We start from the raw sequence: 15,220 nt of genomic DNA on the forward strand, positions 1-15,220 counted from the left end.
AATAAAATTCTAAAACTTTCGACATTTCTCCCCTGAGGCACATACTAACTTAGATAGACGAAGTTTGGCTCTGACTCTAAGTTAGGAGTCGTATAAAAACGTTAATGTCCAGGTTTACACTGATTCCTGTCATAAGTCTCCCTTACAATAGTAAGGAAGCCTTGAGGAAAGAATTAGACAAAATTTGATGTTTTACCCGTTTCATAGCAGGTATACTTGGTCTCATATCTAAACGTTGCCACATCTTCAATAGCTGAGGTGTGTATCGTCTCAGTCTTCTCACTGGAGACCCAGACTATCAAAAGTTCGAACACATCGAACGCATCGAACCCAGCTTCGAACTGAAAGTTAACTAGTTCTGCTGGCCTGGCTTCAACTTGTTCGTGTCCAACTGTAATAACTAATTTAGCCCCCCACTGTCGTTCTGTCCGACCCACTTTGACCACCATGTTGTGGGGTCCGAGTCTCGCGGAATCGGACTGCGGAAGCACTGGAGGCCTGTGGTTTGTAATGTGGTTTGGTTTTCTTGTGACATTGTTGCATATCTTACGATTTAGAACTGAACGTGTCTTGATAATGAGCGAATGTCGGTTCAGGTCTCCTTATTTTCTAAACCTTTCTAATACCTAGTAAATGTCACTTTATTCACTAGCCGTGTCATTCCTCTCAGGATGCAGTCGGTGGACCAGTTAAAGTGTAAAGCAGTCAATAGTCGATTGAAGTGAACATAATGCTTTTTCAGAAGTGGTTATAGAAGGGCTACTGCTCGCCCGTTTTCAACCAAGCACACAATCCTAACTGGTGTAGACTGTAGGGTCTAGTTAGCCGACACCTGTTACATGTACAGCCCTTGGGGTAACGTTAACGTCTTTTGATCGTAAGGGCCCGGATTTGCTACATCTGTTACAACTGTGCGACAGATGTGAAAAAAATCAATAATTGTGTACAGACGTACAAATTGAAAAGCAATTCAACGAAAGATAAAATCCGAAACAGTCGCTCTAGCTTAAGTTTTTTTTGTCAGAATCAGTTCATTTGAAAAGCTCAGTTGTTTTCTTCAGTCAGCAAGAATTGATGGCAGTCAGAAGAAGGAAAGGGGGAAGAGACGGAGTTGTCTCGAGTGAAGCAGAAACTGATGACTGTCAAGAGAAGAGAGATGCTGGTGGTTCCACCGCTGGATTCCAATGGACTCCTGTGTCAATCTTGTCGGTTGCTGTCGGCTTGTTCATGGCGTATTACTCCGGATCCACACATGGATGGCTTATGGCAACGTTACACGAGAACGTGCTATGGTTCTCAAACATCAAGGTCTGTACATGTATCACTCTGAGATCGTCTAGCCATAACTTGTTTTCAATTCTTATAATTTGCATGTGGCTAGCTCTATATTTTTTTTTCATTTAATAACTGTTTTATTTGTAAAACGATGGTCTAGGCAGTATAACCTCTAAACTGCGAGTTCGAATCCCGGCCTTTGTCGCTCACAAGACTAGCGCGCTATTGGAAAGCTAAGGGTAACAGTCCGTCGGAGGGGACGAAAGCCCGGTCTTACTCAAACTTGTACAAATGCATTTAGGGGTTTGGCTGGGTAAAGAAAGGAATTTAAAGAACGTTTAACGTTAATTCTATTAGTCTCTTACTAACCAGTGAATTTTGTATGTGACGTTCCCAATGAAAACTTACGTGCATACAGGAGGTGGAGAGAGAGATATCCTTCCGCACAGAGACAGGGCTCTATTACTCCTACTACAAACAACTGGTTAATGCACCCACCATTGCACAAGGTAACGTTACATATTATGATGTACATTGAAACAAAAAAAACTGATAACAATAGTAAGTAATCACAATGACCGACGTATATGTGCAACCTCTAAGAACTATCATTGTACTTTGGGGCGATGTTATGTATCTAGATTGTGTATATATTTTCAGTAGCGACTCATGCTTATCGTTTTTAAACTCTTTCTGCACGCTGTAACGACGTTTTTATGTAAAACATTTATTCTCATGGCGCATACACAGACTAGCCTTTACCAGGCTCCAGAGGCGGCTGGAAAGTCGAAATTGGCCATGATAGACAGAAAAACATGCAAGAGGAGTTTGCCGCTCTGATATTGCACCCTCTCTCCGTAGCCGGCTCCCTTGGCATACTATTCACTCTATTTGGCCAATTTCTACTATTTTTCCAGCCATCCGCGGGGCCTGGTAGAAGCTATACACAGACCGCCCGGGTACTCTCCGTGAAATATGGATTGTATCATGCACTTTTTACTTTTAACAACTTTTTCTGAAAAAAGAAAACATTTTGAACATATCATTTACTCACGCATGCTACTCGCGGCGGCCTTTCCCGGTTGGCCTTGCTCTACGTAGGACAACGACCTTTTAATAACATATGCTGGTATGCAATAGTTTGTCTGATGGTAGATTTGAGTATCAGAGTAGATATTTACAACATTTTGGAACTGTTCCACCTTGTAAGGTTTGTACGAGCTGGTCCACGACAACATAACAGAACACGGCAAGACTATCAACATCCTGGAGCGGTTCAACATCTACCAGGAGGTAGTGATGGCACTGCTCTACAGGTTCTTGTCTTTACAGGTGGGGTCATTAACACTGTTGTATTCTGCACATCATTTTTTCTGTCTAAATATGTAACTGTTAAATGTCTTGCTTTGTAAGTCTTGAGAAAATGGATCACTAAGTTCCTCAATTCTGTCACGGTGTTATCGTGATTGTCACAGTGATAATTACAAAAAAAGATGTTGTATTGTTGTTTCTTTTAGGACAATTATTGTAGCCAAAAAGTGATATAAAAATAAGAACTATCCGCCCAAGTTTAGGACTGCTCCAGAAAAGGGGCACATTTTAATAAGGTTGTAATTTCAGGATGAAACTGGTACGGGATTTCTAAATTTGTGTAAACATGATGATTTCTTCTTTCTTTCAGTTCTTCTGTCAACCTCTTGGTGGAAATTGTTTAAAGCGTCTTCCTGTTACATTTTGCTCCCACATCCTTAGTTTTAGTCAAAGTCTAGTCTTAGTCTGGAACTTCGCTTTCCTTATACAGTTGATGAGAAAAATCCTTGATGTTTCTGTCTACAGAAAACAGTAGAACCGGTGTACTTCTACATCCATGCTGTGTTCGGGCTCCATTCGGTACTGGTCATGTCCTTATATGGAACAACCTGGCTGCTGTCTGGCTCCTGGTTGGCTGGAATTCTGTCTGCAGCATTTTACACTTTCAATAAGTAAGTATCAATTGGAAAAATCTAATTGTCTCCCTAAGTCAAAGAAAAAGTGAAATAACTCAAGTAACGTTATAGAATTTATTGTTTGGCATACCATGTTCTGCATGTTCAGTCATTTTTCAATCTTCCTGACCACTTAAATTTCATAATGAATGCAATATTTTTTGCCCAACTTTTTTTGCACGCTCACATCAATTTGTGGTGCCCAGAGGATGTCATTGATATAATCAAATCAGTATGGCCTTCCTTATCATATCGCCCAGGCGATATGATCATTATTTGTAGCGAATGACATAAAACAATATTTCATGAAAATGTAATACTAAATAATCTTTCAGAGAATGTTGCTCCAAACTAAAGAATTTGACATATTGATTTAATAAAACGTACTCTAATTCTGACAGAGTCGACACTACCCGGGTGGAGTTTACCATAGCTTTGCGAGAGAGCTGGGCCTTACCTTTCTGGTACATGCAGATGTTTCTCCTGACAGTGTTCTTCCATCCAAACCTTCATCGCAACCTCAAGGTGAGGAAACATCTTCAGATCTTTTTTTCCCTGTCATTGTGACTTCATGTGGATAAGTTAATGGTATTATCTTGGTACTCCACCATGCATAAGCTCTTGCTGTTTACTTGCTAGGGATCTGCCTGTAGCTATTGCTCAAATTCACAGTCGAGCTCCTGGTTCCAACTTAAGCTTTTTATCATGGAAGCTACGAAATGTGCAATATTGTAAGTCGTAAAAGCTTTCAATTTCAATGTTTGTAAATTGAATGCAAGTCAGTGGCGGCCTCACTGCGAATTTCAATAAAGACATCTAAAATTAGTTGGTACTTGGTAACTTGGTTCAGTCCTAGGAAGGGCATTCTCGATTGAGACTGCACCCGCCATTCGGAAGGGACGTAAAATGGGGGTCATGTGATCGAGGAGGTGCCTCCACCTAACGTTAGAAACAATGCTCTTACCGTAACAGCAACACAACTTGCTGCTCTGTTTGCCATTGGCAACGGGCATTGGGCACTAGTGTCCTAACGAACGAACGGACGTTTTCGTGCTATATCTGATAAGGTACTAACGTTAATATTACTTGATACTGTTTTAAAACCAAGTTTTTTTTCCTTCTCCCTGATGTTGCAGGTGGTGACAGTTGCTCTCCTCTATGTCTGTACCTTCTGTTTCGCCCTGACGTGGCAGTTTGCACAGTTCGCGCTGCTTCTCCAGGCCATGGCTCTGTTCGGATGCGCAGTTTTGGATGTCATCCCTGCACAAAAGGTTTGTAGATCAGACGAAAGCGACATGTATACCTCTGAGGAAAATGCTGGTTTTTTTTAACGATCTCGCTCAATGCAAGGCCAAAGGGGGCCACTTATAAGCATAGAACTAATTGACGTGATTGGTTTAAACTGAATGTGGCTAAGGTGAGGGATAGCGGTGTATGTGCGCTTTGAAGGTTATAGTGGGGGGGGGGGGGGATCAGTGGGCTGATGGGTTTTCATTCCACTTGATGTATTGATTCAACTTACAGTAGCCTATAGTTTTTATGTGAAATATGCTTGACAGGCCATTAACATGAGCCAGTTTAAAGGTTAACATAAAAACCACTAGATTTTGTTGTAGCCAAAGTTAGCTTCTTTTCTAGATAATTTGGCAAGAGGCTATGTGTTTGTACCACAGCTTTCCGAATCCTAGTCAGCAATTGACGCCAGTCAATTAATCTTGAGGCAGAATCAAAAGAAAACTGCATCTAACATTAATTGTCCACTGAGAAATTACATTAAGTAGGCAGTATTTAACTGGCTTAGTCATGTGCAAATCCTTGACCATCTTATTTGTTTTGACAGATCCGTCAAGTGTGGCTGATCCAGGCAGGGAGTCTACTGGCTGTTTGCGTCTGTCAGTTCTTTAACAAGATGGTCCTCTGTTCCCTGGTGCTCAGCTTTATTCCCTCTGCCATGCTGGTCATTGCATTCAAGGTGGGTTGTCCCCGTTAGATTTGAGTTGTACTTTTGTGAGAAATAAAAAAAAGGGCTTTGTAGGAAAATAACTACATAACTACATACATTCACCTACATAATTCAGCACCAAGGATGGCAATTAAATGTCAGCTAGTGTGAATGTTATTCAGCACCAGGGACAGCAATCTCAGTGTGAATGTCATTCAGCACCAGGGACAGCAATGTCAGTGTGGATGTGATTTAGCACCAGGGACAGCTGTGTCATTTTGAATTTGCTTTAGCACCAGGGACAGCAATATCAGTGTGAATGTGATTCAGTACCAGGGACAGCAGTGTCAGAGTGAATGTGATTCAGCACTGGGGACAGTGTTATCAGTGTGAATGTTATTCAGCACCAGGGACAGCAATGTGAAGTTGAATGTGAATCAGCACCAGGGACAGCAATCTCAGTGTGAATGTTATTCAGTACCAGGGACAGCAACGCCAGTGTGAATGTGATTCAGCACCAGGGACAGCAATGTCTGTGTGAACTTAAAAATTTCAATCAGCACCAGGAACTGCGAGGTACCCAGATACATTCTTGCAAGGTGTTTTGTTATAGGTGTCCTTGGTCAACTTCTTGGGGACACTACAGGATTATTCCTTCTCTCCCATTACGGAATAACCAATGATCAAATCTTAATACCTAATTCACATGACAGGAGCGGGTCTTAACCAGGAGAGGTCTCCCATGGCAGTTCACTGGACTGGTTCTTGATGTCATCCTGGTGATGGTATCAATGCTGCTATTCAACAAATATGTTATCAAGGTAAGGGCACCTAGAGCATGATTTGCCATGAACGTCCTGTGGACTTTCAAAACAAGAAATACCTAAAACTTCAGTTCCTTGCTTAGCAAATTAGTCATGTTGTAAGTATTAAAGTAGTCTATGTGTTCTTAGTCTGAGAAAAGTGTTAACGTTAACTGATATAAAAAAATATCTTTCAGACCATCATCAAAACAGATGCAGACCAGCACATCTTCAACTTTCTGATGGGGAAGTTTGGTCTAAGTGGCAACAAAAGAGACTTCGATGCACAGCTGTATCTATGTGAAACTGCGTTTAGGGTCCTTCCATTGGATACGTTTGTGCGTCTCTCCAAGTCCATTGTGTTCCCCCTGTATGCTGTGTTCCACCTCTGTGTTCTACTGGTCTTGATGCAGTCAGTTCTACAAAACTGGAGGTATGTTAGAACAGCATTATAACATATATTTGAGCGTTCATACTCAAAGGGCCTGAGATAAAGTTGTGGAGCCATTTCATGAATGCATTTCTACCTTTGCCAAGAAGGTTATGCTTTCAGTAGCATTTGTGTGTGTCTGTCAGCACGATAGCTTGACAAGGCCTTGATGAATTGTCTTGATATTTGGTTTATGGGTACATGTAGGTCTTGATAAGATCTCAACATGATTAGATTTTGGGCCCCCTGGTAGCTTGTTATGGTACTCCAGCAGAACTTCTGGAGGCTGCGAACAACAACCCAAGTGCAATAGAAAATCGAGTGCAATAGAACTAATATGCCATCAGAAAAAAGCCCTTCATAAAGCCTGCTGAGGAGGCTACAGTTCAGCATTATCTTTTTAAAATGTAAGAAGCAACAAATTAGATTAGGCTAGTAGTGGACATTACAGCTCAGTAAGCCCCTCATGTTTCCCCTCCCAGGCCTCCTATGTACAGAACTGAAGATCCAGCAACAAGGAGTGATGTACAGAATCCAGCTCTTCCATCTGCTCACCCTCTGCTGTTACAGCGGCCACAGCTAGCCTATCATGCCATTTCTGCAGCCGTGTTCGGTTGCTTGGCGGTATCCACCATGAGGTTCAAGTATCTGTGGACCCCACACATGTGTGTGCTAGCTGCTGCTGGTGTGGCTGATTTTGATGCCTGGAAAATCCTTCTGAACAAGTTGCATGCAGGCCTATCAGAGAGTAAGGTAAGACAGTCCCCGAGCAGGTTATCTTTGCAGCCAATTTATGATATAGCATTAAATGTAACATCACATCAATTGATTGAACATGCCTTTCTCTACATCCAAATGTATGTATAAGTTGTTTGAAAAACCTGTTAGCAAAAAAATAGACTGACCATCTCCTATCTATAAAATCTAGAAAAGTTTTTCTACTTGTCTAGAATGTTCCTGGTAACGTTAAGTCATCCATTTCTGAAAGAAAATTGCAAAAGAGTTTGCCATCCAAATCCCAACTTTCTGATAACGTTAGCCCTTAAAGAATATTTGGGACCTTTTTTGCTACTAATGTAATCATACAGTTTAGCTTGACTGCTATGCCTCTATCATCAGAGTCTATGGTACGACATGTTTAAAGTACTTTTAACAGTTTTAAATGCATATAGTCAAACAATACAATTCATATTCCATCTCCATGCAGGTTCATCTGTGCAGACATATAGTCACAGCTGGAATATTGGCCCTGCTGTTTGCTGTGGTGAGTTCCATGATTATAATTACTCCTCCCATCAGGATTACTTCAGGATTGTCTGTTTGACAACTAAGGTATCAATTAGGATAAGGAAAGCTAATACAGGTAAACCTTTAAAAAAGTTTGACAATTAACGTTGCCTTTCAAAACTTATCCTTGCAAATTGTCAGGCATGTAACGTTATTCAAGTGTCATTAAAAGTGACAACTAGTCAGGTGACTGGGATGTGATGAAAACTATATTATGTAAAACTTAAATCTTGACATGTTTACAGTGGTTTTATTTTCACGGTGGCCTCTCCACTGCAAATCTTAGACACATCTCCAATGTATTGCTACTGCAATAACAACTATGTCAACCACGAACCACGAATGCTGTGAAAACCTGCTATCCCCGGAAGTTAAGTCCCCATTAAAGTGGATGTATCCCTACTTTACGAAGTCAGAAATTGTTTGATAAATACTTTGTACAACTTTTTTCTACATGTACATTTAATATGTTACATGCAGTTCTGTCATGTAACGTCAGTAGTATAATGATAAAAAGCAGTTCTTATTGATGACAGTCAAGTCAAAATAATGGTCCTTTTTTGAATCATAGGTATTTTTGGTAACGTCACAGAGATGAAATAACTTGTATGTCTCCTCAGGCCTTGCCCTCAACTCTTGAAGAGCTTAAGATACTGAAGGAGTTTCATGACCCGGATACAGTTCAGCTCATGGAGTGGATCAAGTAAGCAGAGAATTCATTTAATTAACCCTTGTGCTGCTAAAGCTTCAAGCCAGGCTTACACATGTTGGTACCATTTCCAAAGAAACTGATAAGTTAGACATCCAGGTAATAAGATATGCCAGTAGTAAGTATCTGGATGAAATTTTGAAACTTATGTTACAAAACTTGATGAAACGGTATATTGTCTAACATCCCCAGCTTACACTTTTAAACATTTCTGCTTGTGCTATTCGTAGAAAGGAAACACCGGTGAGTGCAGCCTTCACGGGCAGTATGCAGCTCATGGCAGGTGTGAAACTCTGCACAGGACGTCCAATCACCAACCACCCTCACTATGAGGACAGGGACTTACGCAACAGAACCAAACAGGTGGGACAGGTGTAATGTTACAGCTACTGTCATTAAATCATTGTCTGTCAATGGCCTCCATCAGTCAGTACTGTTAACTAGTTCACATTTAACTGCTACTAACATAATGTTGTCAAGTCGCATTTATTCGCCACCCTGAAAAATACCCCTCTGTATATAAACAGTGGATACCTGGGGGTGCTACATCTCAAACACACTGTTTTTCAAAGTGGCAGATTTATCCCAACAGATCATTGTTAATAGAGGTTACCATACTATTGTGTGCAAATATTAAAAGTGAATAAAATCAATACTACGAAAGGAATACTCTACTGCTAGCTTTGGATGGAGCATCAGACTCATAAAGCATAAAAAGATCATTTTCCATCAGAAATATGGTCTTGCAGATGCCAATTGTTGCCTCTTGTCAGTCTTATGCACACACAATAGCATATGATGGTTTTCTTGATCCGCAGTTGTACCAGATCTATGGTAGGAGACACCCTCAGGAGGTCCATGCCATTCTCAAGGCCCACGGCACCAGCTACATCATCGTAGAAAACAGCATTTGCTATGAGAGAGGTCACAACATTGGCTGTCGACTCCGAGACCTCATGGACATGACCAACCACCATGTGAGTACCATAGTAGGTCTTGTCAGCTGTCTAAAAAAAAGGAAATGTTGACAGTTGAGAGGGGAAGGTGACAGTTGTCATTATTACCTTTGCCAAGGTTATGTTCTTGTTTTAAATGTGTTTTAATACGTGAATGCACTTGCATCTGTATCATTTTAAGAGTAATACTGATGGTTTTGTATCTAATTTTAGTAACTGCATAATTTTTGCTTTAGGTTGGGATCTTGTGATAGATGGTAAAATGCAATATATATATTCTTTGTATCATTGATATAATTTCGATTCACCTTGTTTGACCAAACATTTAGTTCTCTATTTATTGTTATGTTGACCCCTTGACACTCCTCATCTCGACCTTTATGAAAAGCGGCCCTAAGGGCCGATTAGAGTATGTTTTGAGAATAAATAAAGGCACAAACAAACAAACAAGCAGAGTACGATAAGATCAGTTGTAGCTGAGCAATCATAGACCTCATTAGAATAATCTTCTTCTCACTTCTAATTTGGTCCCATCTCTAGAGTTTGCTTTGTTTTCCTCATGGTGAAATGGCGATGGATACAAACGTCTGGATGTTTATGTGTTGGATTCCTAGCCTGAGTACCATCCTCCGTAGTGAATGCTGGCTCAATGCTTTTTCCTTATCTTATTGTAGATTGTTGAAGGAGGGACTACAGGCTCAGAAGACCACCATGCAACACACGCTCGCTTCTGCCATGCCATACAGAGTGGAGCACCAGAATATAGAAAATACTTCACAATGGTTTTTCAGAACAAAACTTTCCGTACTTACAAAGTATCATGAACACTTCAACAGACTCTGCCACAGCTCTAGATTTTTGGCTAAGGCAAATGGCTCCAAGATGTCGAATAGATTCAATGTTGATTTTTTAAAACAATTTTTTGTTGTACAATGTAATTCTGACACGTACATGTACAAGTTCTAGGCTCTCCCTTTACTACTAGGAACAGGATGACACTCACTAACGTACATGTAGCATACTGTTTAAAAACCATCCTGGCACATGATCATGTATCAAGGTGTTATCCCTTGCCTTGATGATATTTTGTTATCTGCTGTATGATATCACTACTTGTCCTGCATAGAAACCTGGATTTCACCCATGTTGTTTCTTAATCCAAAGTGATGGAAGTTAACAGTTAGGCCACAAAAATTTGACTTCGTGATTGTTATAGTCTAGAGACCTGTTTGTGTTTTTAGTTGAATTGAATAAAAAAAGTCAACCCTTTCTCGCATGTTCTCTCTTTTCATAACTTCCATGCATTAAAAGAGTGTTCACATTACAGTGAAATTTTCATTTCACCTCATCCACCTCATCAGTTTTGTGCAAAAATCAGAGAACCTAGAGACAACATTGACATGGCCCAACTGGATCATAATCCTTATTCTACAAAACCCGTCCCTATGGATATTGGCCTTCTAGTTCTCTGTTCTCCCATGGCCACAATGGATGAGTGTCCTCTCCTCCTCGCCCCTTAAGTGTGAATGCAGTCATGTAGACGTGCTGACAAGGTGCCTGTACTCTCCAAGCAGAGGTTGGTGGGGAAGATCGTGATCTCTTTATCATATGCCGCGTTTATTGTCCCTGGGTGGGGAGAGCGGACGAAAAACAGGCACTATGATGAAAAGGTCAATCTTCCCCACCAACCTCTGCTTGGAGAGTATGGTGCCTGGCCTTTCTGACAGCTCTCCATCCTGTGGGCAACACGACTTGCCTCAAAAGTCCTTACAGCCTTCTAGTTATTTTATAGTTACTGACATCTGTTGTCAGAGGGAGATTTTCATCATTTATACTTTCCCATCTTGGAATTATTTGTCATAGGAAAATTAGTGATACAATTTTCCCTTCTAAAATCTGCTTGGAGATAAATCTACATTGATCCCTACTTTCAAGATGGCTACTTTCTCTGGAATTATTATTATCATTCACCCCTTAATCAGGCCAATGTCTACTTTCCTTTCTTAAAATACTGGACTTAAAATATGCATTGTCATTAAGATACAACAGAAGACAAGATAATGTCAATTCAACATGATAACTTTATTCCCTGCCCCTTAGAAAATTCACATATCATAAGTCCGACGTTGAGATACAGGCAGATACAAAAGCAGCTCCCTAACTACTTCACATACATGTAGGGCTAATTACTTTAGTAATCTGGCAGCACTATAGATAACCAGCAAATAATGGTAGGTTAGTGACAAACTACTCTGTGTCCTTATAACATAACTTATGCTTGAAAAATACAGATTTTTGTTAGCGATAGCTTGTAGTTTCTTCCTAGCTTCCAAACACAGACTTACAAGAGAGCTATTTGCTATTTGCAAGCAAGGGAAGTGGCCTAAAGCTTGGTTCATAAAGGGATGAGTGTAACGTTACAGAACAATCTCTGCCAAACAAGAACTAATAGGAGAAAGAACGAGTACAAATTTGCTCTTGAGGGTTTCTTGTCCACATCCTTACACAAAAGGAGTCACTTTTTCATCACCAGTAAAAAAAACTCATTTTCTGTACACCAAGGTGGACCAGGATCTCTCAATTTGACATAGGCAAATAAGAAATATCCCTTGCAAGAAAGCGACTAATTCTGAAATGTTACCAAAGTAGATACAAGGTGTGTCTAAACTACAACTAATGCTTTGGCACTTTTCGGCATTGTATACACTTTTTTTCTTTCTTGAGATAGTTGCAGTAAAGTACAGAGCCTAGTTATTTTGTTTCACAGTATTCCAGTATACTTAAATAGCACCATTTGAAGTCATGCACACGAATGCACATCTATATGATCTCTCAGCGAGATTCAAGACAATTCTGAATAGAAAAATATGTCTGTATACAAAATGATCATGCTTAACTTGCTGGAAATGTTAGGAAAAGGACAAATCACATACATATTGTGATGTTAAAAAGCTATTCTTACTCCCACTATATTTTCTCTACTGAGTAAAAAAACCTGACTGTTGGTAACAAAATCTAAAAATCTACCACAAGTATCACATAAAATAGCACCGTGTTTTCTTTTTTTTGGGGGGTGGTTGTGAAACACATTGTTACATTAGCATGAAATACAAGCATAATTATGTCCAGAAATCAAAAATCCTATGTCAACATCTTTTTTTTGACAGGATAAAGAATACAATCACATTTACATATCAAACACTGGAGTTTTGTCTAGTTTAGCCTTGGTTACTTCCCTCCTGTGATGCTTTCTGCTTCTGACCCGAATGGTCGTGGTCCGCTGAACCCGGTGTCGCCTCGCGGAGGCTGATAACGCATGCAGACCTGGCACCTGCTGATGCGCTGCCGCAGGTTACCAGCCTTTAGAGTTTCTGGGTTGGGCGTTCGGAATTCAGAGCCCTGTTCAACAGTCGTTAACCAGAAGCTGTACGTGGTGGCGTAGTAATTGCACGTGCCCCTGCCGTGACACTCGATGAATGGCGATGAGCGGAAGTCTTCCAGACACGACCCTGGCGATGCCAGCGCCTGTCCTGTGCCCTCGGCACCTGCACCGGTGTGCTGAAAGGACAAGGGACAATATTCATAAAGTGTTCTGCTGTCTCAAAAAACTTAGATTAATGCCTTGCACATAATTAAGAGTATGTAAGTATATACTGTACAGCTTCATACAAAATTAAATCTGGATGATATTCCTAGCTTATCCAATAACTTGCACACCCGAGTAGTAAAAATAAGTTTCTATTCTACTGTTCTACGAACAAGTGATATGAATCAGCATACATAGAACAAAATAATCACACAAAAAGACTTGAGGCTTCACACACTCCTTCCACATGTATCTAGACCACAGTATTACTCACCATGACAAAGCTGTAGCCCATCCACAGACTGCTCCAGCCGTTAGGACAAGGTGGGATGGTCAGCGCCTGACTGTGAATGGCCAGGACCTGGGCCGGGGCCTCACAGACCACGCATCTACTGATGTACGGCTCGATGGCACGGCCACGGATGGGCGCCATGCTCATGGTCATGGGCTCGGGGGTGGACAGCCAGTAGGAGTAGTCGTTTCTTGACGCCACCTGGCACTGGTTGTTGATGTTACAGAAGAGGAAGGGCATGACACTGAACCTTCTCAAGCAGCTACCAGCCGTGCCTGTAAAGACATGGACATTTCCCATTAGTACCTGGTGGACAGAAATATACAACAATGTACAGTAATGCTACACAACACGTCCATGTCCCAAAAGCAATGACTTACACAATGTTAACACAGCTCGCATGTACATTTTACTTCTGTAGATCCCTGATGAAAAATTTGTTGACAAAGCTATGTTTGACACAGCTTTGCCACATCAGGTATATCAGAAGTGCAATAACCATGGCGGTGGTGAGATGATCCGCGTACTGACCTAGATCCTGTCCATGTGTTCTCTCGTTGCCCTGCGTGTACAGCAAACTGTAGCCATCCATCATCTTGCTGGTGTATCGTGGGCACTCGGGCAGCTGAGTGGTCTGACTGTGTCTGGCAAAGATGTAGCCTTGGTTGCCACCGCTGGCGCCTGGGGCACCGGGCTGTCCGGGGAAGCCAGGGGGACCAGGGGGGCCGCTTGTACCAGGAGGACCTGTGGGAAAATACACATGGATTGTAAATATGGTAGGAGGTAACACATCGTGTGCTTGCTTGTGGAGAGGGAGGCCTGCTTGCAACTAGCTTGTTTCAGTTCAGTCTCAGTCAATGAATTAAGACAATGACAACGGACAGCTTACATTGGTCTGTCTAAAACAGCGCCAAGAACCCTTCAAAACCTCCACAAATTAGAGAAAAACTGTTACTGGTTTGAAGCAACAGAACGCTGTGTTCACAGTACAAAATGCTTCTTGAAGTCTTGATAATATTGTTTATTGTTCCTGACCTAAAAGCCGACTTAAAAAAGCAGCGCTGTAGCGCGATGCTTAAAAGTCCTCTTTTAAGCAGAGTGATGTAGTAAATGTCCGAGTGCCTCACCTTGCAGACCAGGATTACCAGGGTTTCCTTTAGTACCAGGGAATCCAGATCTTCCAGGAAGACCAGGGTTTCCTTTGGGACCTGGGAATCCAGGAGGACCAGGTGGGCCAGGCAGGCCGTCAGACCCTGAGGAACCTGGCTGGCCTGGGCCTCCTGGGAATCCCGGTTCTCCCTTCAGACCAACAGCTGGTGGACCGGGCAGGCCAGGGTCACCCTTGGGGCCGGGCAGACCTGGAACAGAGAAAACAACTGGTCAGAACACCACCTTCAATTCAGAACTGAAAACATAGCACTAAAACTTCCATTCCTATTTCAATTAACAGGCTGTACTTTTTAATACTTAGAACTTTACTAGCACATCTAGACAATAAATTCAATTCAGAACTGGAAACATAGTATTAAAACCTCCATTCCTATTTCAATTGACAGGCTGTACTTTTTGATACTTAGAAATTTTTCTAGGACATCTAGACAATAAATTGACTTTATGGACGACCAACCAACCATCAGAAATAACTGAATAATCATGTTACCAGAGAAACCGGGGTTTCCGGGTTGGCCAGGGCCTCCAGGCCGGCCAGCAGATCCGCGGTCTCCCTTCGGTCCTTGGAATCCACCGATGCCAGGCGATCCACGTTCTCCCTTAGTTCCAGGGAAGCCTGGCGATCCAGGGGTACCCTACACAGGAATACAGAGAGATGAAGTGTTTTACACTTTTGAACAAAGGGTGACCAAAGCATATTCCACCTATATTGTACAAGCGCACTGGTTCCCAATCAAAAGGCAGAAACTCTTCCCTATCAAATGTACGCAATGATTCATACTATT

At 41.5% G+C, this 15,220-nt stretch overlaps 2 protein-coding genes across 4 annotated transcripts in view; one reads left to right on the top strand and one right to left on the bottom strand.

The window, feature by feature from the left end:
- Positions 1-289: 289 nt before the first annotated feature.
- Positions 290-10,641, top strand: LOC136423610 (protein C-mannosyl-transferase DPY19L3-like). The gene is made up of 16 exons (XM_066411843.1): positions 290-503; positions 1,062-1,308; positions 1,694-1,784; positions 2,486-2,607; positions 3,112-3,257; positions 3,662-3,785; positions 4,397-4,531; positions 5,101-5,232; positions 5,916-6,023; positions 6,203-6,438; positions 6,918-7,188; positions 7,643-7,699; positions 8,343-8,425; positions 8,662-8,794; positions 9,250-9,408; positions 10,062-10,641. Exons 1-16 carry the CDS (start codon positions 448-450, stop codon positions 10,209-10,211), a joined length of 2,250 nt encoding a protein of 749 aa, XP_066267940.1. The 5' UTR covers positions 290-447; the 3' UTR covers positions 10,212-10,641.
- Positions 10,642-11,450: 809 nt separating this feature from the next.
- LOC136422550 (collagen alpha-5(IV) chain-like) overlaps positions 11,451-15,220 on the bottom strand; it is a 42,693-nt gene continuing 38,923 nt past the window's right edge. For all 3 annotated transcript variants that reach the window (XM_066410330.1, XM_066410329.1, XM_066410331.1), the window contains exons 36-40: positions 14,926-15,070; positions 14,393-14,623; positions 13,797-14,009; positions 13,248-13,540; positions 11,451-12,945 (exon numbers count right to left, since the gene is read on the bottom strand). In XM_066410330.1, the coding sequence (XP_066266427.1) occupies positions 12,616-12,945; positions 13,248-13,540; positions 13,797-14,009; positions 14,393-14,623; positions 14,926-15,070 (1,212 nt within the window). In that variant the 3' untranslated portion in view covers positions 11,451-12,615. The remainder of the gene's footprint in view (positions 12,946-13,247; positions 13,541-13,796; positions 14,010-14,392; positions 14,624-14,925; positions 15,071-15,220) is intronic.

This window comes from Branchiostoma lanceolatum, chromosome 17, assembly GCF_035083965.1.
Source record: "Branchiostoma lanceolatum isolate klBraLanc5 chromosome 17, klBraLanc5.hap2, whole genome shotgun sequence".
Lineage (NCBI taxonomy): Eukaryota > Metazoa > Chordata > Leptocardii > Amphioxiformes > Branchiostomatidae > Branchiostoma > Branchiostoma lanceolatum.

Coding starts and splice junctions, on each gene's coding strand:
- LOC136423610 (XM_066411843.1), top strand. CDS start 448: ATGTTGTGGGGTCCGAGTCTCGCGGAATCGGACTGCGGAAGCACTGGA. Junction 1,309..1,693: donor TATGGTTCTCAAACATCAAG/GTCTGTACATGT, acceptor ACGTGCATACAG/GAGGTGGAGAGAGAGATATC. Junction 7,700..8,342: donor TGGCCCTGCTGTTTGCTGTG/GTGAGTTCCATG, acceptor ATGTCTCCTCAG/GCCTTGCCCTCAACTCTTGA.